The sequence below is a fragment of the Pseudorasbora parva genome, chromosome 24, assembly GCF_024679245.1.
Source record: "Pseudorasbora parva isolate DD20220531a chromosome 24, ASM2467924v1, whole genome shotgun sequence".
In the NCBI taxonomy this organism is placed as follows: Eukaryota; Metazoa; Chordata; class Actinopteri; order Cypriniformes; family Gobionidae; genus Pseudorasbora; species Pseudorasbora parva.
This window is the reverse complement of record NC_090195.1, coordinates 34,174,425-34,198,061: the sequence shown is the minus strand read 5'-3', so window position 1 is coordinate 34,198,061 and position 23,637 is coordinate 34,174,425. Positions and strand designations below refer to the sequence as shown.

General features: G+C 41.6%; 1 protein-coding gene across 3 annotated transcripts in view; it reads right to left on the bottom strand.

Moving 5' to 3' along the window:
- pard3aa (par-3 family cell polarity regulator alpha, a) overlaps positions 1–23,637 on the bottom strand; it is a 623,737-nt gene that overhangs the window by 297,765 nt on the left and 302,335 nt on the right. For all 3 annotated transcript variants that reach the window (XM_067434978.1, XM_067434980.1, XM_067434979.1), the window contains exons 8-11: positions 21,393–21,518; positions 16,612–16,952; positions 2,852–2,991; positions 528–656 (exon numbers count right to left, since the gene is read on the bottom strand). In XM_067434978.1, the coding sequence (XP_067291079.1) occupies positions 528–656; positions 2,852–2,991; positions 16,612–16,952; positions 21,393–21,518 (736 nt within the window). The remainder of the gene's footprint in view (positions 1–527; positions 657–2,851; positions 2,992–16,611; positions 16,953–21,392; positions 21,519–23,637) is intronic.

Here is a 23,637-nt window from a genome sequence, read left to right as displayed (position 1 = left end):
ATTTTATATTGCATAAAACAGAATAGGGGCAATAGTCTGGAAATACAAATATTCCCCATGAAAAGTACTACATCAGATCCCATATTTTATCATACTGTGTAGAAACCCTGTAAGTGCAAAGGATGAACTTTACTGATGCTGTAAACAGCCGGTCGGTGAGCTAGCCAATGGGAACCTTCCACTCTGACTGAATAAAGAAGCATCTTTATAGACTGTCGACCAAGAAAAAAAAAATCTGCATACAAATGTCAAGGCAGCCCGGAGTTCATTTGCACTCCTGAATGATCTATTATGGAAATAATAATGACTTCAAAATGAGTGCGAGCGGGTGGCAGCTGCCTCTATGGCACACATGTGACCTAAATAGGCCCGAGGCAGGGAAGGAGTTGAAGAGGCCATTTCATGGTGCTATATGAACTCTGTGTGATATCGAGAGACCGTTTTACTTTGGCCATTGTTAAGTCATTTTAAGATGGTTGCACGTTTAGGTGTGTGTGTGTGTGTGGGATTGAGAGTGTGTGACTCACCACTTCGCGGGGCAGGAAAGTGTCCTCTTGTCTGACGATGAGAAGACCCACAGTGCCTCCCATGGGAGTGGAGCGCAACAGAGCCACAACCTCCTCCTGAGTCTTACCATTCAGATCCACTCCACTGACCTATACACAAGAAAAAAATATGGGTCTTAACAATTATATATACATTACAATTTTTTTTTGTCTGTATACATTTAGTGTAAACCATATGCCCTCAAATTGATTAATTGAATCTAAGGATGCTTTAACACCTGCCTCATTTATTTCGGTTGAATCGTACTAGAGTTCGTTTCCCTCTTTGGTGCGGTTCGTTTGGTCAGGTCTGAAAGCAGCAATCACACTCGGGTGCGCACCAAAAGCGGACCAAACAAGCGTACCGAGACCTCCTTGAAGAGCTGATCTCGGTACGTTTTCAAACGAACTCTGGAGCGGTTTGTTTGTGGTGAGAACGTGATCCGACCTCGAACAGAACCAACTGCAAAAGTACTGATCATTTTTGGACTGAACCAGCTGCCGTAGTTAGCTGCGCTGACATTGTGTGCATGATATTATTACCTGAAAGATCGTTGGCAATATTTTCGGAAGATGGAAGCATGTCAAGAGTTAATAATTAATGCACGCCTCCTCTTGAAGTGACGAGCGATGCGCGCTCGCCGTCTGCAGTGCATTAGAACGTTGTTTTCATGTCGCATCCGCGCTTCATTATAGAAATGTTTTGTTTGCATACTGTGGTAAATACACACAGTGTAGTAGATTATTGCCAGGGACAAAACTGGCCCGCGCAGTCGTCTCTCCATAGTGTTATTATAGTTTGCTGGCTTTGCCTCGCCTGTTGGAATTTTCCCACATGTAAATTCTGACGAATCGAAAAGCAGTTTAGGAAATACGCCATGGCCAATGAGTGATGTGGATGTTGTCACGTGCCTGCGTTTTGGTTCGTTTCAACTGGTTCGGACCAAAGCAATCAGTGTGGTGTGAAAAGGAACCAAAAAATCTGAAAAATGCAACAATGTATAATTGTTTGCCCTTGGTTCGGACCAAATGAACCGAACTAGAGATGTGAAAGCACCCTAACATAAAAGATAAAAGTGCGTATATGTGTGTTTTAGGCTTTCCAGGAGTGTGCTTCATGCCTAGGATGCAGTTTCAGCTTTCCATTGCAGATGAAATTAAACTCTCTGCCCGAACAGAGTAAGCCCAAGTGGGCTTAGACATCAGCTGGTTAAGGCCTTGTAGCTCAGCTCTCGAAGCATCCAAAAACTCCAAAGTTCAAACTTCCAGGCAGCTGTCCTTTATGAAAGTCGTGCCCGGGAACAGTGCATCATTCCTGGGATGCTGTTTCAGAAGCCAGCCGGTTAATTCTTCAAGGTTTCATACTTCAAGAGATCCATCGCAAACGAAACTGAACTCTCTGCCCGACCAGTGTGAGCCCATGTGGGCTTAGACATCAGCCGGTAAGGCCTTGGAGCTCAGCCCTCACAGAGGCCAAAAGCTCCAGTCCAGACTTCCAGGCAGCGGGCCGTTATTAAAGTTGTACCTGGGAACAGTGCATCATGCCTTGGGTGCAGTTTCTGGAGATTAACAAATTTTCTTTCCTCTTTTTTTTTTTTAATATGTAAGCTTGATCTGTGAAAAATTGGCATTTCTATAAAATTTGACATTGTGTCCAAATGTGGCATGAGTGATTTGAAAGAGTGTTTAATAAAACAACAAATAAAACACGGATTGCATTCTGTGTAATTGTATTTGATCAAACATTTAAATTAATTGCAGACATTATTGTGACCATGACAACAGGAAGTAGTCCTCATATTTCTATGGCAACATAAAGGCACCGGGTGAACCGACAGCACTCTGAAAGGCCTTGACTCCATTAAAGCGATGAATCAAGGTTTGTTAAGCCAAATGGATGACGTTCTGGCTCCACGGTAGCATCTGGCATGAGAGCCTGCAGGTGTCCTGCTCCATTTCTAAATGAAATGGCCATGGTTGATTGGCTATCACTGTAAATCAGCCATCAGCCATAGTTCTTTTTTGTCCATTCTCTTTTATGGACATTATTTACTCTCCGAAACTAAAAAGGAAAGTGCTTTTCACAAGGGAGAGAGGAAAACAATGGACATCTCAGGTCCGATAGACCAAGCAGAATGGACTAAAGCTGGAAATCCTCCGGAAAACACAGGGAACACAAGAAGTGTGCTGTTTTTTTTAGCATAAGAAACGCTCTATTTGATGCTGAAATGTCTCTACAGGAAGTTCAGGAAGTCAGGGTCATGTGATATCACCCGTCTCTCTCAGCAGCTTCCAGAGTTTCTCACCTCCAGCAGCCGGTCTCCAGCTTTCAGACGCCCGTCCTGGATGGCGGCTCCACGGGGCAGGATATTCTTCACATATATGGGGGCAGAACTGCCGATTGGCACGTCTCTGGAGGTGATGCTAAAACCCAACCCCTCCGGACCTGGAACGCAAAAATAACAAACAATACATCCGTAAATAGACTATAGAGTCTGTCTATAGACCAAACGTACAGGTTCAGTGACGACAGACTGAGATTTGAACTTCAGTTTGGCAAGGCAATTGCTGTAAAATGTTTTAAATGTTTCTTACACATATTTTTGAGTCATATAAACTTGAAAAGTGGTTTAAAAGACACCAATAAACAATATAAAAACTGTTTATTATATAAAGAATGTGACCTGTAAAAAAGAGGCAAAAGGGGAGGCTGATGTGAATCATTTGAATGGGTTGTTGTAAACTTGGATAATATTTTGGTGAAAACCATGATGTGTATTTTTTTCATTATTCTTTGATGAATAGAAAAACAGCATTTATTAGATTCCCCCCCCCCCCTTTTTTTTTTTACTTTGCTGTCACTTTTGATCAATTCAATGCATCCTTGATGAAAAAAGCATTCATTTCTGAATAAAAGTGAATTAAAAAAAATCATATTTCCCACAATTTTAGAGCAGTGGTTTTCAACACTGATAATAATCATAACTGTGTGTTGATGATCAGCTCCTCATATGAGAATGATTAGTGAAGGATCATGTGACACTGAAGACTGGAGTAATGATGATAAATTCAGCTTTGATCACAGGAATAAATTACACTTTACTATATATTCACATAGAGAACAAATATTCGAATTGGTAATATTATTTCACTATTTTGAATGTCGTTTGTGATCAAATAAATGCAGATTTGGTGAGCAGAAGAGTTTTTTTCATTCATATATATATATATATATATATATATATATATATATATATATATATATATTGTTTAAAAATAACTTTTATCTTATAAAAATGTGTCCATGAATATTGTGTCAACTCGGTTATCGTACCATACTTTGCCTTTAAATTGGTGGTATTATCTGCCAAAACTAAAGTACAGGAAATGATGTCACTTTCCCTCTCTAGAGAATATTAAATATGAAGGACTGAAAGGAATGTGTGCGCTCTCTGAGGAAATATTTGAATCTATAAAGTTCACCAAGAGTTATTCTGTAAAATGTCAAAATTGTTACCACAGTATCAAAAGTAAAACGGAGTTGATCACTGATCACACAGTGGGTTGTTTAAAAGTCTTTAAAATCATGATTTCATTAGTGCCATGTGATCTTAGTGTTTATGTTAGCAAGTGGAGTTTTTGGCTTAAACGTTTAAAATTGTCAATTCTGTTGCCGGCAAACTCTGTACCAATGTTAACAGTCTGTAATAAAAAAATACAGTAACAGAGTTGACAATCAATATTAAAAAGAAATATGTTGTTTACTTAACTTTCTGAAATGCAAAAGGTATAGTATCACTTACCTATTAAAAAAAATCTTAGAGCCTTTCAATAGTCATTGGTCTTGTGCTGTGCAAACCAAATCTATATTTGACGCCGTCCCTTGGATTGAATATCGGCCGCAGTAAAATTACAGTCCTGCTCAAGTCTACTGTATCTAATAACTAATCTGGATCCATCAGATGGGATATTTTTACGTCCGTAACGACACAGAGAAAAAAAGTGTATTCCATGTGCGCACAAATACAAATTACACAGGCAAAAGCCAAGCATATGGCAGCACAGGCCACCCTAATTAAACGTTTCAAGCCCATCTGGGTGCACGGCGTAACCGCAGTGTGATTTCAAATTTAGACACGTGTGTTTCAGCGGCACGCGCTTTACAAATGTAGCGGGGAAGTAACATTACATGCTCGGGTCGTCACGCCAGGTCCTCCAGAATGCACGCATTTGCTTTTCCTTATTGAAAAGAAGGGCCGACTCCCTCCAAACTCAGGCTTTGAAGGGTCCTGATGTGCACATGCATCAGGCAAATTGAGCTTTACAGCTTGCCACAGACATTACTAAATCCTGGAAAATGTAGTTAGGGGCTCATACGCAGGGTATGCACAGCAATTTGCTCCCTGTCCACAAAATGACCTTTTTGGGAGCGCCAAATGAATACGAATAGGCAGATGTTGAAGAACCGGAGAGAAAAGAGTAATGGTCAGGACACTGAGGGATCAGTAAGGTTGACCTTATCATTTGAACAACGGCTGTAATGGTAAAAGAAAAGGCAGTGGGGGAGATATAGAGACTGATAGGCCGGAGGAGGGCACACGTATTTTTATCTGGAGACACATTTGTAGCCCTCGGGACTGTCTCTCTCGCTTATATAATAACCAGGATGTGTGGTGTTCACGGTGTGCTCAAAACAGGGAAACGTTTCAAGAGGTTAAATGGTATATTCCAGGATCAATGCGAGTCAAGCTCTATCAAAAACACTTAGCACAATATTCATTTCCACAAATTTATTTTGACCTCTGTTTGTTGAAAAACGGGGGTTGGAGTGAGGCACTTAAGCATTAGCTGATGTCCCATCGTCGGGACAAACTTTTGTTGCTTAATAAAATACGCTTTGTTAATTGTGACCGGCGCTGTGACCGGCACTCAATTTACCCAGGTTCAAGTGATGCAATTTACTCTACGGGATCTATTCAGTCTGCAAAAGATAATGAACTGAATAACAGGCTAGTAGCTAAAAAAAAATCACATTTTATACTAAAATGAATTTTCTTTAAGTATAGATAGAGACTAGTTTTCTTTTGTTCTTTTTTTTTTTTCTTTTTTCGTACAAACAATACAGGCATTTGACAAACTTCAGTGCATCTTGAACTTGTATGTTTTGTTGAATCTGGCAGGGTTGATCACGATCGGGGCGGAGCCAGAGGGGTGTCTGGGGCGGGGCTGGACACCCGTGACATCTGATTGGCCACCCCGGTGCCACCTCAAAATGTAATTTCCTAGAGTATTTCCATTTCACCTCCTGTTGAAAGCAGCATTTATTTTGACATGTGGCGGTGTGACACATTGTATTAACGTTGAACATTAACTCGTTCCTCGCCAAACACAGAATTTTCTACGTTTTCACTGTTAGATGCTAGGGGGCGCTATTACACATCTTCTGAATGAAGACTGAATCTCCTGATCAAAACACACGTGAGGAAGACGCAGTAAAACAAGCGCTCGAATGTAATATTCATATTAGCTGCAAAACACAAACGCTTAAGAATAAATGGGGCTGCACAGTCATGAGATGTCCAAAATCATGCCACAGAGTTTCCATTAAATGACATTTGATTTTTAATCGTTGTCAATGTATCTACATAATGACTTGACATTATAGGCAAAGAGACATATTCCTGTGTATTTAATAAAGTCTCTGCTTTCTGTTTCAGTTTGAACTGCTTTTACAGCAAAACACACTTTTTTATTCTTGCTGAACTTTTATAGTGATTAGATTTGCCTTGACCTCAATTGTGTTCACTTTTGTGTCTTCTTGCGCTTGAACCGACTAATATTCATAAAAGTATAGCAAAACAGCCATCTTCCCGAATATCACAGTGAGTGTAGTCAGTAATGTCTCAAGACAGTTGAGAGAGAAATGTGTGTGTAAATGAATATAATGAACCCAGAACATTCCTTCAAACTCCCATGTTTCAAAGGAAAGGCGAGTCTGTCCAGCACTCTAAATAATGCTGGGTTGATTTTTTAACCCAAAATGTTGGGTTAAGACTGTTGGGTAATTTTTGTTGGTTTATTTGATCACATTTTAAACACCATTGGGTTGTTTCAAGTTTCCAGTCGTTGGGTTAAACTGCTGGGTCGCAATGCTTGGTTGATTCTACCCAGTGCTTGGTTGTTTCACGTGCTTCCCGCCTTGATTCGTTTAAATTCGCTCCCAAACTGTCGTTTAGAAAGGACAATGCAAAAGACACAGCCGCTGGTTGCAGATGTCTTAAGATAAGTTCATTTGTTTTCATTAATAATCATTTTAATTAGCATTATAGTTTTTTTTTCTTCTACTTCACGGCAACAATTCATATTACATGACGTTAAGATGACAAAAGTTTTACCTCAGAATCCGATGCAATGTACGTTACTGACTCGTGTTAGTTTAGGTCGGCATGTGAGACGATAACGTTAGATTAATACAGTTTATGATTACACAGAACCATGATACCCTTACGAAAATTAACCATGGTTTTATGTAGGGATGTCACAAGTACCGGTACTTCGGTACTACATACTGAAATTTAAAAAAATGTAATAGCATCGACTCACAAGTAGACTATATTCGGTCCCGCAGCTGCGTTCAGTCGCATCACGCAGGGCTCCAGACTGTAGCCGAATATGTACGAGTGTCTGTGTATATTAAATACTATTTAAATATTACTCTTCCATGTTTTGGGTCTCTGTGTGAATGACGGGGGCGCAACACACACTCGCTGTCTTTTTAGCCTCAGTCGTGTCACTGAGGACATGAGAATTTACCGTTTCATTTGAGAAAACTGTCATATCATGAACACAGACACTCAAAGGTCACGGCAACCCGTCAAAATAAAAGTTTGATTTAAACGTGAATAAATTGACAGAATATAGTAGGTTTGTAGTTGTCATTGTTGCCAATTTTAACACATTTGTGTATTGTACCATTTGTCAAGCAATAAAAATGATTGTTTTAACAGTCTAAACATGCATTCTTCATTTGTTCTTTCATGATTGTCTAGTTTTACTGTAGGCTAATGCACAGGAGATTATTTAAGAACAACCCAGCAAGAATAACCCAGAATAGCAAATCCATTAATGGTAAAAACTGACTACGTTTTGGGTTTTCTCAACAGCCCAGCCTGCTGGGTTAAAATGCCACTGGGTTAATTTAACCCAGCATGTGTTCTGTCCAATATTTACCCAGCGCTGAGTTGGCAATTGGGTTGTTTTTAACCCAGCCATTTTTAGAGTGAAGTGTTACTGGTCTGGGGTCAGTGGCTGTGCTGTTCTCTAAATGGTTTTTGTTTGTTATGGTGCCGGGCTAAATGTTCCAAGACATACGGCCGCAGCCGGGAGAAGTGAAGCCAGAGTCAATAACAGGCCTGCAAGGCTATCAAACGCCACCTGATGCCTCCTATAGGATAATTACTGGAATCAAACTTGCGGCCATTAGGACATTCAGTTGTTAACGGCTTACAATCAAGTAATTACAGAGATGGAGCACTAATAGCCCCACACTAATTAATCACGGATGTGGCTAGGTCTCCATTCAGGCTTTTTGATAATGTGAGAGGAAGATAATGAAAAATGCCGTCTATATCACTGTGCCAAAGTCTTGAATCTTCAATAAAAAGAAGGTTTAAAATCAAGCGTATGAGCGATGTGAGGCGGTACAGAAAATTACAGCTTGAGGAAAAAATTAGGAAAATGTTCTCGGCAATCCATTAATTTAACAGGGGTTGAGAGAAAAAGAGGGAGGATGAGGACGGTGTGGTTTTAGACCTCTTAAAATACTATTTTAAGATTATCATAACAAGAAAGACAAATGGACTAATGGAAGAAGGAGCAGGACTCTTTAAATGAGTGAAGTTGATGTGGGAAGAAAAGAAAAACCCCATATCCACATGGCAGGAGAAAAAAAAAAGTATTTTTGTCCATTAAAATATATAATTGTTTAAACAAAATAAAATTAACATTTTCAGATCTATTTTAAAAGATCACTCCCTTTTGACAAACCTAAAAAAAAGAAATTAGTAATAATAATAATAATAATAATTATTATTATTATTATTATTATTATTATTATTATTAAATATTATCAAAGGGCATTGGAGATATTTCAAGGAAAAAAAGAAAAAAACGTCATTATGACGGCTGATAGGTTTAAAAATGCCTATAAAAGCACACATTTTAATGCTCTGTTCACCACTACAGCCCCTTTAGCAGAATGAACTTTGAGTTTAATCAACATTAGATGTATTTTATTTTATTTTGTATTTTAGTAGTGCACCTGTCACGGAATAAGACTTGAATTTGATATAAAGACAACACTGTTTTTCATAAATCTAGAAGTGTTTTTTATTTGGTGGTGGTAAAGTGCCCAGAGCACATCAATCTCTGAGCTGGCACAGAAGTGCTGAAGTCGATCCGGTACAGCTCTGACAGATTAAACTGCTTCTACAAGGGTCAATATCTCCAAAACTCGCTGGAAACGGGCGGAACGAGGGGGCTTTTGTACACACATCAGCTTCCAGGTGATGTCCCGGGCCGAGAGTGAGCCTTTGGTGTTTGTCAGAGCATGTGGTGGTAAAGTTGAAAGCTCCCACAGAGCGTGCTGTATTTAGCCTATAACAACCCAATCCTCCCAGCTCAGGCGAACACTCGTGCCAGAGCTTCAGCGCTCAACATCTGCTGCATCAGGGCCAGACGAGCCAGCGGGCACGCTGCCCTGCAATTCTCTCTCTTTCTCATCGAATCACAGGGGGACAAGATGGAGATAGTAGAGAGTGTTGTTCATGTTTGCATTCAGGGCTCCAAGGCAAGTGTTTTCCAGAGAGGACTGCAATCCAGGGCGGTATGCCATTTACGTATATCTACCCTAAATAGTCAACCAAATTAGAATAGGTGTGTCCTGAATTTATACACTGCCTGACCAAAAAAAAAGAAAAAAAAAGAAGTTGCTGTTTGAATTTAAATAGGCTAACACTTAAGAGTCTATGATTGGATCATTATTGCAGTGATTATGATGTTTCTAGCATGTTCTTCTAATTCTAACTGATTGAGTGTGTAGCTTTTAATTTCTTAAACAACCATGTGCTGTCAAGGGGGTGGGGGGTGCCTTAAGGCACACAACTGAAAAGGTACTAACACACACTCTTAAAGTACTGATATGTACCTTTAAGGTACTAATACACACTCTTAAAGTACTAATGTGTACCTTTAAGGTACTAATACACACTCTTAAAGTACTAATGTGCACCTTTAAGGTACAAACACACACTCTTAAAGTACTGATATGTACCTTTAAGGTACTAACACACACTCTTAAAGTACTGATATGTACCTTTAAGGTACTAACACACACTCTTAAAGTACTGATATGTACTTTTAAGGTACTAACACACACTCTTAAAGTACCGATATGTACCTTTAAGGTACTAACACACACTCTTAAAGTACCGATATGTACCTTTAAGGTACTAACACACACTCTTAAAGTACCGATATGTACCTTTAAGGTACTAACACACACTCTTAAAGTACTAATATGTACCTTTAAGGTACTAACACACACTCTTAAAGTACTGATATGTACCTTTAAGGTACTAACACACACTCTTAAAGTACTGATATGTACTTTTAAGGTACTAACACACACTCTTAAAGTACCGATATGTACCTTTAAGGTACTAACACACACTCTTAAAGTACCGATATGTACCTTTAAGGTACTAACACACACTCTTAAAGTACCGATATGTACCTTTAAGGTACTAACACACACTCTTAAAGTACTAATATGTACCTTTAAGGTACTAACACACACTCTTAAAGTACTGATATGTACCTTTAAGGTACTAACACACACTCTTAAAGTACCGATATGTACCTTTAAGGTACTAACACACACTCTTAAAGTACTAATATGTACCTTTAAGGTACTAACACACACTCTTAAAGTACTAATATGTACCTTTAAGGTACTAACACACACTCTTAAAGTACTGATATGTACCTTTAAGGTACTAACACACACTCTTAAAGTACTAATATGTACCTTTAAGGTACTAACACACACTCTTAAAGTACCGATATGTACCTTTAAGGTACTAACACACACTCTTAAAGTACCGATATGTACCTTTAAGGTACTAACACACACTCTTAAAGTACTAATATGTACCTTTAAGGTACTAACACACACTCTTAAAGTACCGATATGTACCTTTAAGGTACTAACACACACTCTTAAAGTACTGATATGTACCTTTAAGGTACTAACACACACTCTTAAAGTACCGATATGTACCTTTAAGGTACTAACACACACTCTTAAAGTACCGATATGTACCTTTAAGGTACTAACACACACTCTTAAAGTACCGATATGTTGTCACATGCCTGTCCTGTTTTGTGTGCACATGTGGGTTTTGTCATGTCTCCGGTCTACTGTCAACCCCGCCCTTCTTGTTATCTGATTATTGGTTAATTTGCCCCACCTGTTCCCTCTTGATTTCTTCCCCTTATAAGCTCCTTGTGTTTGTCAGTCTGTGTTGGATCCTTGTGTATGTCTCGTCTACGTCTCCCAGTTCCCCGTGATTCCTTTGGTTTGAGTCTTTGGTTTATGTTTTTTGATTATGTATTTTTCCCCCTTGTGGGTTTTGTTTTGAGTTTATGTTTATTTTGTAATAAATTATCTTTCTCTGCACCTGAGTCCTCGCACCAGTTTTACTTCGTGTTTAGACGTGACAGAAGGATCCAACCATGTTGAGGACTCAGCAGAGAGAGGACTCGATCCCGGAATCGCTCACCACCTGTCCTTACTATGAGCGGATTCTACGGTTTCGAGTCCTCCACCTACTTCACCAGGAGGGAATGGAGATTAGGAATTTTGCAAAGAAGTTCCTGGAGACAGCCAAGGGGCTGAGGCTCAGTGACTCTGCACTCAAGGACCTTTTTAATTATGCCCTAGATGAGCCCATGGAGTGGTGGCTCAGAAGGGCATATGACGGAGGCACATTTGAGGCAATGGTGGAAGCTATCGCCTGCCAGCAGGAGAGAGCTGCCAGGGAGATGGCCCCTGCCCTGGCAGTCCCAAGATCGGTAGTCCCTGCTCCAGTGGCCCCGAGGCGTAGGAGGAGAAAGGCTTCCTCTGCCCCCACTCCAGTGGTCCCAGTTCCGGTGGCCCCAGTTCTAGCGCACCCTGTTCCGGTGGTCCCGTTGCTGGTGGATCGTGTTCCGGTGGTCCCTGTGTCGGTGGATCGTGTTCCGGTGGTCCCGTTACCGGTGGATCGTGTTCCGGTGGTCCCGATGCCGGTAGATCGTGTTCCAGTGGTCCTGAAACGGAGGAGGAGAAGGAAGTCTCCCTCCGTGCCTGTGCCGGTGGTCCCTGTGCCCCCAGTGCCAGCGGATCGTGTTCCGGTGGTCCCAATGCTGGCGGATCGTATTCCGGTGGTCCCAGTGCCGGCGGATCGTGTTCCGGTGGTCCCAATACTGGCGGATCGTATTCCGGTGGTCCCAGTGCCGGTGGATCGTGTTCCGGTGGTCCCTGTACCGGTGGATCGTGTTCCGGTGGTCCCTATGCCGGTGGACTGTGTTCCGGTGGTCCCTATGCCGGTGGACTGTGTTCCGGTGGTCCCTATTCCGGTGGATCGTGTTCCGGAGGTCCCTGTACCGGTGGATCGTGTTCCGGTGGTCCCCATGCCGGTGGACTGTGTTCCGGTGGTCCCTATTCCGGTGGATCGTGTTCCGGAGGTCCCTGTACTGGTAGATCGTGTTCCGGTGGTCTCTATTCCGGTGGATCGTGTTCCGGTGGTCCCGATGCCGGTGGTCTCTGTTCCGGTGGATAGTGTTCCGGTGGTCCCTGTGCTGGTGGATCGCATTCCGGTGGACGCCGCTAGGCCGGAGATGCCTCCCAGGCGTCCAGCTCTCACCGCGCCTCCCAGGCGTCCAGCTCTCACCGCGCCTCCCAGGCGTCCAGCTCTCACCGCGCCTCCCAGGTGTCCAGCTCTCACCGCGCCTCCTAGGCGCCCTGCCCTGCCTGCGGCGTTGAGGCGTCCTGCTCGGCCCGCGCCGCTGAGGCGTCCTGCTCTCCGTGCGCCGCTGAGGCGTCCTGCTCTCCGTGCGCCGCTGAGGCTCCCTGCTCTCCGTGCGCCGCTGAGGCTCCCTGCTCTCCGTGCGCCGCTGAGGCTCCCTGCTCTCCGTGCGCCGCTGAGGCTCCCTGCTCTCCGTGCGCCGCTGAGGCTCCCTGCTCTCCGTGCGCCGCTGAGGCTCCCTGCTCTCCGTGCGCCGCTGAGGCTCCCTGCTCTCCGTGCGCCGCTGAGGCTCCCTGCTCTCCGTGCGCCGCTGAGGCTCCCTGCTCTCCGTGCGCCGCTGAGGCTCCCTGCTCTCCGTGCGCCGCTGAGGCTCCCTGCTTTCCGTGCGCCGCTGAGGCGCCCTGCTCTGCCTGCGCCACTGAGGCGCCCTGCTCTGCCTGCGCCACTGAAGCTTCCTGCTCTCACCGCGCCTCCCTGGCGCCCTGCACTAACCGCGCCACCCAGGAGTCCTGCTCTCACCGTGCCTCCCTGGCACCCTGCTCTACCCGCGCCGCCCTGGCTGCCTGAACTCGGCGGGCCGCTCCGGCCAACTGGACTCGGTGGGCCTCCCGAACTCGGCGGGCCGCCCTGGCCATTTGAACTTTGTGGGCCACCATGGCCTCCTGAACTTTCTGTTTTCCTTGTCCCTCCCTTGTTTGCCCCTCCCTTGTCTGTTCCTTCCTTGTCTGTTTCCCCTGTCCCTCCCGTCCCGCCCTGGTCTGTCCCTCCCGTCCCGCCCTGGTCAGTCCCTCCCGTGCCCCCCAGGTCAGTCCCTCCCGTCCCGCCCTGGTCAGTCCCTCCCGTCCCGCCCTGGTCAGTCCCTCCCGTCCCGCCCTGGTCAGCCCCTCCCGTCCCGCCCTGGTCTGTTTCTCCCATCCCTGTCCCTAGTGGAGCGTCTGGTAGCCGCTCCTTAAGGAGGGGGTAATGTCACATGCCTGTCCTGTTTTGTGTGCACATGTGGGTTTTGTCATGTCTCCGGTCTACTGTCAACCCCGCCCTTCTTGTTATCTGATTATTGGTTAATTTGCCCCACCTGTTCCCTCTTGATTTCTTCCCCTTATAAGCTCCTTGTGTTTGTCAGTCTGTGTTGGATCCTTGTGTATGTCTCGTCTCCGTCTCCCAGTTCCCCGTGATTCCTTTGGTTTGAGTCTTTGGTTTATGTTTTTTGATTATGTATTTTTCCCCCTTGTGGGTTTTGTTTTGAGTTTATGTTTATTTTGTAATAAATTATCTTTCTCTGCACCTGAGTCCTCGCACCAGTTTTACTTCGTGTTTAGACGTGACATATGTACCTTTAAGGTACTAACACACACTCTTAAAGTACTGATATGTACCTTTAAGGTACTAACACACACTCTTAAAGTACTAATATGTACCTTTCAGGGTAAGTAAGGTACAAAGATGTACCTTTTCACTTTTGTACCTTAGGGTACCACCCCAGTGACAGCACTGTACCTATTTTTCTGAGAGTGATAAATGCTTGTCAGTACATTCAGCATGATTTTACATTATGCCAATAAACAATAGAGGTCATTATAAAATTACAGATGAAGATTTACTAAAGTTCTACTCAAGAAATGCTCTTAATGTCAACTGTATTTAATATTTTTTCTGCAATTAAGTGTCTGAAAGCATTCGCACTCACGTAAAGTATTTTATTCCTGCAATTAGGCATGTTAAAGTGTAATTGCTTTTCACAAGGGCTAAGATAAATAGGATGCATCGCGATACCGAGAGGACATTCAGGCTTTTTAACCCGGATATTACAGCCAAAAATGTCCTATACACACATTATGACACTACAGCATCCAGCAGGCTCACAACTCCAGCTAAAAACTCCCTGTTCACCCGCGATTGTCTTTTCAATTAAAGGCTACCGTGGCGCACGCCTGCCCTCCCCAACCCACTCGATATTTCACACTGCGCTGAAGCCCGGCCCATTTGTTGTCAGGATTTAATTGTGTCTTTACCGCTCCCCTCTCCTGCTGCGTCAACCTAATAGATGCGAATACGACAAGCCCGGTGACAAAGAAAGCTCTTCTTGCTCTTTCATTTAAACAAGCTGGAGCGTGTGATTACGACATCGCTAAAACGAGGACATGGTGACAAAGAGGGGAGGGAAAACAACACCAGAGGAGCAGAAAGTTTTGTGGCTTGACGTTCGAGAATTTTCTTTTCAAAAGCTTCCGCTAGTAGAGATCAGAGTCGTTGCTGCCTAAGCAGTAATAGATATTCCTCAGACGTCGGTGTGTGCGTGTGTGTGTGTGTGCATGTCTTGGTTTGTGCATAAATATGCGCATGTTTGTGTCTGTTTGTCGTATCTCTGATAGACATTTCTAGTTCTCCTGCGGTGTGAAATGCTGAGATGCAGCTGCCGTGCAGAACAAATGGGATTTGGACCTGTGTGTGAGTCTCTATCCACACTTCCTGACAATGGCAGATAGAGTCCTTTGAAGTACTAACTGCATTAGTTACACAATGCTAGTCACTACAGCGGAGAAGATACACCGCCGTTCACACAGATATCATCAGCTATTAAAACAGCAGAAAACAGAGGCAACTTCAGAGGAAAACAAACAAATAAATAAATAAAAAAGCATATTGCATGTTATTTTTTATTGAAAGGGTGTTTCAGTAAATAAGAAGAAAAGACTTCTCGGGTCAGTGCATTTTTTGCATATACACTAAAGTGGCCAAAGCATCTGGATATGGGCATCTAATTAATGACTTTGGTTATTCCAGTTAAAACTGGAATAGAAAGTTTGGGAATGAACCTTTTCTCTTCCAGCTCAACAATATGTCTGTGCATAAATCAAGGTCCATATAGAAATGGTTTTCCACGTCAGGTGTGGAAGAACTTGAAAGGCCTGAACCCAAAAAAAACAGCTTTACACCATGCCCTAACTACACGACACAACACGACAATGCCGCGACCCGCGATAAAAGGCGTCTTTTCCATGTTATTAAGAGTTCTTGTCCTAACCAGCAGCGACGGCGACACGCGATGAATCTATTTTAGAAACGGTTTCTATTTTTGTGCGACGTCGCGGCTGGAACAACAGCACAAAACATGGCAATGTTAATCTCAGGTAGTGTTTATGTGCTTTATTTAATGTTAAAAGTATGTAGTGTTACTTTGAGTATCATTTGGCACTCCCAGCTTTGTCATACTAAAAGCAGCAAAGGATAATTCACCTCAGATCTTGAAATTAAACACATTGAAACAAAAGTATATTCTATGACAATGATAGTTTTAGTAATGCAGTATGTATTTTAGTAGTTTTAGTAGTCTTAGTAGTTAGTAGTCAAAATTAATCTACGGTTCCATGCTCTTGCCGCTAGAGCCCGCCCACACGCTGTTCTGATTGGCTGTGGGTTTTGATTGATTTGTTGCATCTCATAGTCATAAATGTAATAAACACGGCTACAAATTACTTAATAAAAAAAATTACCTAAACTAAAACGACAAAAATAAAAACTATTCAAAGTATTAATAAATACTATAATAGTATGTAAATAACACTGTAAATATGCCATATAGAACAGAAAAACTATATATAACTTGTTTTCAGTTGAAATTACCAATAAAAAAAGTATTTAAACAAATTACATAAGCATGTTTTTAATATTACATATTTAATATAGTAAGATTGGATGGAAGGACGGACGGACGGACGGACGGACGGACGGACGGACGGAAGGAAGGAAGGAAGGAAGGAAGGAAGGAAGGATGGATGGATGGATGGATGGATGGATGGATGGATGGATGGATGGATGGATGGATGGATGGATGGATGGATGGATGGGTCGGTGGATGGATGGATGGATGGATGGATGGATGGATGGATGGATGGATGGATGGATGGATGGATGGATGGATGGATAGATAGATAGATAGATAGATAGATAGATAGATAGATAGATAGATAGATAGATAGATAGATAGATAGATGTGACCGTACCTTTCCTCAGCTGGACGTTGAACTTGCGGCCGATCTTCTTGGAGTAGCCCAGAGAGGAGGCGGCGCTGCTGGGCCGAGAGAGCTGAACGGGGCCGGCTGGGCTCCTGTTGGAAGGGTTGGCTGGGTGCGGTAGCGATGGACAGCCCCGGCTCGAGTCCGCTTTGGACACTCTCCGAGGGCTGTAGGCTCCCAGCAGACTGCCTCTGTCTCCAGGCCCAGATTCAGCCTGAAGGCCCAGCTCACTCTGATACAGCAGCTCATACTGGGCTTTCTTCACCGCTGGAACTACATGGAACAGGATGAATGGAGAACGCATAGCCCGTCTGAACAAATCCTGGGCCCTGAGGGAGAGCACACACACACACACACACACACACACACACACACACCTCAGTAAGGAAGTATCTCTTTGCCGAGGCTCATCCTAAGTACTGGGATTGTTAAAAGCAGAGCACATGGAGAGGTCGAAAGGTTGCCTTGCTTAATCGCTGGCTAATTGTACTAGTACAGTTGGAAACAAGGTTAATTCACATTATCTGCCATTTCCATAATCGCAAAGCCTTGGGGAGGAAGCAGTGAAACGTATTAGAGGCAGGAAGCAGGATCTGTTTTCATAAGTGTGGCACATGGAGGACAATAACTGATCAGACGTACAAGACACGGGCAGATAGGGACAGTAAAGAGCACTGTAACCTGGATCAGTCAAATTAATAACAAATAACAGACCAACTTATGGAGTAACTGATGCATATAATTATTCATACAAAATATATTAGATGCAATGATTGAATAATCTCCGTCAATGCCTCCTTCAATGTCCGTCTGTTTTTCACATGAAGCAATCATATGACTTTAGAAGACTAAATAGAAGTCTGAGGGTGCTTTCACATCTCTAGTTCGGTTCATTTGGTCCAAACCAAGGGCAAACAATTATACATTGGTTCATTTTTCAGCTTTTTTAGTTCCTTTTCACACCACACTGATTGCTTTAGTCCGAACCAGTTGAAATGAACCCAAACGCAGGCACGTGACAACATCCACATCACTCATTGGCCATGGCGTATTTCCTAAACTGCTTTTCGATTGGTCAGAATTTATGTGTGGGAAAATTCCAACAGAAGAGGAAAAGTCAGCAAACTACACACCTATGTAGAGACAACTGCGGGCTGGTTTTGTCCCTGGCCATAATCTACTACACTGTGTGTATTTACCACAGTATGCAGACAATACCTTTCTATAATGAAGCGCGGATGCGACTGGAAAACAACGCTCTAATGCACTGCAGACGGCGAGCGCATCGCTCGTCACTTCAAGCGGAGGCGTGCATTAATTATTCTTGACTCTGACATGCTCATCTTCCGAAAATACTGCCAATGATCTATCAGGTAATGTCATGCACATGATGTCAGCGCAGATAACTACGGCAGCTGGTTTAGTCCAAAAATGATCAGTACTTTTGCAGTTTGTTCTTTTTGAGGTCGGATCACGTTCTCACCACAAACAAACCGCTCCAGAGTTCGTTTGAAGGCGTACCGAGATCAGCTCTTCAAGGAGGTGAAGAGTCTAACCCTAACCCTAACTCTTCGAGGAGGTGAAGAGTCTAACCCTAACCCTAACTCTCTGAGGAGGTGAAGGGTCTAACCCTAACCCTAACTCTTGAAGGAGGTCTCGGTCCGCTTGTCTGGTCCGCTTTTGGTGCGCACCCGAGCGCGATTGCTGCTTTCAGACCTGACCAAACGAACCGCACCAAAGAGGGAAACGAACTCTAGTACGATTAAACCGAACTAAATGAGGCAGGTGTCAAAGCACCCTTATAGAACTTATGTTGCTTTTCATCCGTTTTGGAGATTTGAAGCTCCAGTCCCCATTTGCTTTCAACGATATAGAAGCAGAATGTGTGTTTAAAGGAAGAAAGAACAGCGAATGGGTTTAAAACATGAACGCCAGAATCCGGAGGATTAACACCAAACCAGCACATCAGGATCGCAGGTTAATTTCACTATTTTGCATATAGATTGTTTGACACGGGAAACTCATGAACCCAACGCAAGAACGAGAAAACAGCAGAGGAATACGAGCCGTGTGTGTTTCTGTTTACTCCTTTAACACCAGAACCGTCGCAGCGAGTTATTTCCATCTCAATACACTCTTCATCAGATCAATCTCCGCATCTAGAGAGCAAGTAGCGTCTCACTTTAGGGACACCCATCTATTTTAATGCAAATGTGGCCCCGCCCGCCTCCAAAAGGAGCGGTGTGTGTGTGTGTGTGAGCAGACGAGCGGAGCTGTGACACGCGGCTAATCACCAAACTCCCTCTGTCTGATTGAATAATAAATGACTCCATCAACGCATCATTACATTGCGTTAGATCAACCGCTGATAAATATTTACCCATGCAAACAATCCAATAAGATTAGAATATCGTTATGAATTATAACTCCACATGGAGCGCAATCAAGAAGCGGGGGGAGAGAGCGAGACAAAGCCAGGGAAAGGAAATCTCGGTCTGTGCTCGTGTGTGTGAGAAGAGGCGATGAAAACTTCACAAGCGCATGTAGGCCACAGCACACACACACCGCACGCTCGCTTACTACCGCAACGAAACAATAATCGAAAAACAAAAGGCTGCAATATCTTAATATGTATTACACTCACATTATTGACCCGATGTGTATGTAACGCACGAGGTCGTGTTAATCCGTGAGAACTCGTGACCCCGTTGTGTGTACTAGCTCGTCCATATATAAGGTCCTGCCTGGATCTCATGCAAAAATATAGCCAAGCAATTAAAACATAATAATGCTTTGGGACACTGGGGAAATTAACTTGTGGTGTAGAGTGTGTGTAAGCGGTCTGAATGATGTATGTAAATGAGTTTTAGATGAGATTATGAATGGTCCCGCAGGCAGCTGTGCCCTTTCAGTGCCCTGTGGCGAACCCGGTCCAGTTTTCGGTCTTTCGGTGGGCGTTTGCCTTCATCGTGCCATATCATCTGGACCAGGCCGAGAGGAAGCTCTTGAACATAAATGTAGAAGGAAACACTTGTAATATTCTTATCTTAGCTTAACATATCATTAAATTATGACTCAAATACAGCAGGCCGTATGTGAGCAACTAACGCCGGTCCAGATTCCACAATATGTTTGTCAGTTGCGATAGTCTCAGATTGTGCAATTTTCTAAATTCTTGTTGTGGACAGGAAACATGTCAGACTACACCAGCCAATCATCGCTCGAGTGTGATGTCATCAACAGGCACCTGACTCCAAGAAACAATAACATAAACAAACAGGCCATTATGACACACTGAGTCAATAAAACATTATTGTGTCCTACTTTTTCATTTAATAAATAAATATTATTAATGTGATTTAATCTATTAAACACAACAATAAATATTACATTACATTAAAAATAAGATAAATACATATTTTATAATTTAAATTAAATTAATTTAATTTATTAAATACAATAATTTTATAAAATAAAACAATACAATTAAATAAATTTGAAATTTAATTTAATAAATATAAAAATAAACATTTAAACAAACAACCAAACAAACAAATAAATAAATACATAGATATAATAAAATATATTTTTATTTAATTTAATCTATTAAATACAACAATAAACATTACATTACAATAAATAGAATAAATTATATATATATATATATATATATATATATATATATATATATATATATATATATATATATATATATATATATATATATATATATATATATATATATATAATTTATTATTTAATTTATCATAATTTAATTATGTTTAATACAATAATTTATTAACTAAATGTTAATTTAAATTCATTTAATTTAATATATTAACTAAAGTAATAATAATTTCAATACAAATAATAAAAAATTATTTAATTTATTAAACACAATAAGCAATTAATAAAAAATTATACATTTTTTTAAATTAAATAAATCTATGTAATTTAATTTAATAAATATAAAAATAAACATTACATTAAAATAAAACACATAAATAAATTATAAAATAAAAAAATTATAAAATAAAATAAAAATATAAAAAATTATAAAATATAAATATAAAATATAAAAATATAAAATATAAATATAAATACATTTGAATTCAATGTAATTTATACAATAATAAACATTACATTAAAATCAATCAATCAAACAAACAAACAAACAAACAAACAAACAAATAAATAAATAAATAAATAAATAAATAAATAAATAAATAAATAAATAAATAAATAAATAAATAAATAACATGAAACATACATCGAGTTTTCCAGTGCTGCTGATGTCTGAATGTGTATAGTGTTGTGTATATATATTCAATATATCATGTATTCAATAATGTCACTCGGACATTTTTGAACACGTTTATGTGGGTTAATTTCAATAAATAGACATGTTGGACTGAGGAGGGTGTTTTTAGACTCTCCTAAGTTGCAGTATCAGCCTATAGTATCATATAGTGCATCAGACATTGAGGAAATTAAGGAAAACTTATAATAAACCTTTCAATAACCTCTATTGCTCCAACTGATCCGTGGAAACTCCTGCACGCTTTGAACAGAAGTGTTTTTCTTTGTTTAGTTAGCGAGAGCTGAGATGAAAGAATATTGTGAAGGTTGACGGAGACTGTCAACGCTCTGAGGAAGACTCATGAAAGTGTGGAAAGGACAGAGAGTTGAAGGGATAAAGCAGAGGGAGCAGCAGCTAAGAGAAACAGGAGGTAAAGATGGTCTCTCCGTCTCCTCAGAGAGAGGCTTACTGTTCAAATCGGATGTTGCGCAGGTCTCCGTCATTAATCCGGACGATACAGTCATTCTCCTGGAACAGATCCTCCCGCTCCGCCTTTCCGCCCCTCTCCAGCCTCTTCACTAACAGGCCCAGCGTCCTGGAACAGAAACAGCACACATTAGAGACGGTGAGCTGAGTGTCAGCGCTGTTCCCAGATCAGTCACAGCACACATTAGAGACAGTGAGCTCAGTGTCAGCGCTGTTCCCAGATCCGTCACAGCACACATTAGAGACAGTGAGCTCAGTGTCAGCGCTGTTCCCAGATCAGACACAGCACACATTAGAGACGGTGAGCTGAGTGTCAGCGCTGTTCCCAGATCAGTCATAGCACACATTAGAGACGGTGAGCTGAGTGTCAGCGCTGTTCCCAGATCAGTCACAGCACACATTAGAGACAGTGAGCTCAGTGTCAGCGCTGTTCCCAGATCAGACACAGCACACATTAGAGACGGTGAGCTCAGTGTCAGCGCTGTTCCCAGATCAGTCACAGCACACATTAGAGACGGTGAGCTCAGTGTCAGCGCTGTTCCCAGATCAGTCACAGCACACATTAGAGACAGTGAGCTCAGTGTCAGCGCTGTTCCCAGATCAGTCACAGCACACATTAGAGACAGTGAGTTCAGTGTCAGCGCTGTTCCCAGATCAGACACAGCACACATTAGAGACAGTGAGTTCAGTGTCAGCGCTGTTCCCAGATCAGACACAGCACATCTCAGAGCGAGCTTCACTTTAATGGCACAGTGCAACTTGTATCGTGTTTATGCTGTTTTAAGGCTATTTGGAGAAATCAGAGACCCCTGTAGCTACACAAATATTTACTACGGCAGCAAAAACACCAGTGACTACAGTCATTGTTCCTCAGTCCTGTTCCCCATGCACAGCTACTTATTACAGTAATTACAATAGCTGGGTAATAACTAGGTACCAACCCTGAACATAACCTTATGTTTCCCAGTACTTTAACAAGTGTGTAAAGTGCACGTACTGTGAAATAAAAACACAACCGTTACTTATTTCCAGTATAATAAATGTATAATAATTGTATTATTTATATACATTTATATATATATATGTGTGTGTGTGTGTGTGTGTGTGTGTGTGTGTGTGTGTGTGTGTGTGTGTGTGTGTGTGTGTGTGTGTGTGTGTGTGTGTGTGTGTGTGTGTGTGTATGTATGTATGTATGTATGCATGTGTATATATATATACAGATTAGGAACAATATTACAAAAATACAAAGTTTTGTTTGCTTGTTTGTGTTTATTTTCCAGTGCTGCTGATGTCTATGTCCATTTCTTGATGTGTATAGCCATGTGTATATATTCAAAATATAATATTTTCAATAATGTCAGTAAATTTTGAACATGTTTTTAAGGATTAATTTCAATAAATAGATTGTTGTTGTTATTATTATTATATTATTATTATTATTATTATTATTATTATTAATAATAATAATAATAATAATAATAATAATAATAAATAATAGGTCATACTGTTTTAAAAATAACTGTAGTAGTAGAGGTATTTTGGTGGAAACTCATAATAAATGCTTGTAAGGCACAAAAATACAATGTCTGTGTGTCCACTGCATCCTTTCATGACATGTCATGAACATCATATTTCAAATTCAAAAAGGATAAAAAAAACTAGATAAGAGTTTGTGAAAGACGGCGCTGTCACCTTTATCAAATCCAGACAAAAAGGTAAAAAAGAATACACTTTCCATTGATGTTGAACTTTTGAAAAGTTTGCGGTTCCAGCGGCTCTTTCAGCTCAGCACATCAAACAGGACTTTCTGAACTCGAGCCGACTTTGGCCATATGGATTTGTTGGCAGAGTTCTCAGACCTGCTGTGGTTTCAGATTCAGAGCGCCACGGCCCCTAATCTACAAACCCGGAGATGCAATCATGTGAAATGCACCATCGCATTTGATGGGTTTAACAAAAAGCACGGAGGAGATTTTGATATAAATAGAGCTTCTGAACTCTGAGTCCGTGGCATAAGCAATCTTCAACACCAAACATCTACTAAAACTAAACCAACGCGTTCAGGAAGCAGGACACAGAACCGATGGATGCACAGACAACAGAACCTGACCTGAATGAGGGATGGGGCGGAGGAACAAATACACCATCAAAACATTCAAACTTTCCCTGCACGAGCTGCAGAAACCGGCACAGCTCTGACCCTCCTTTAAAAGCACACACTGTGGCCT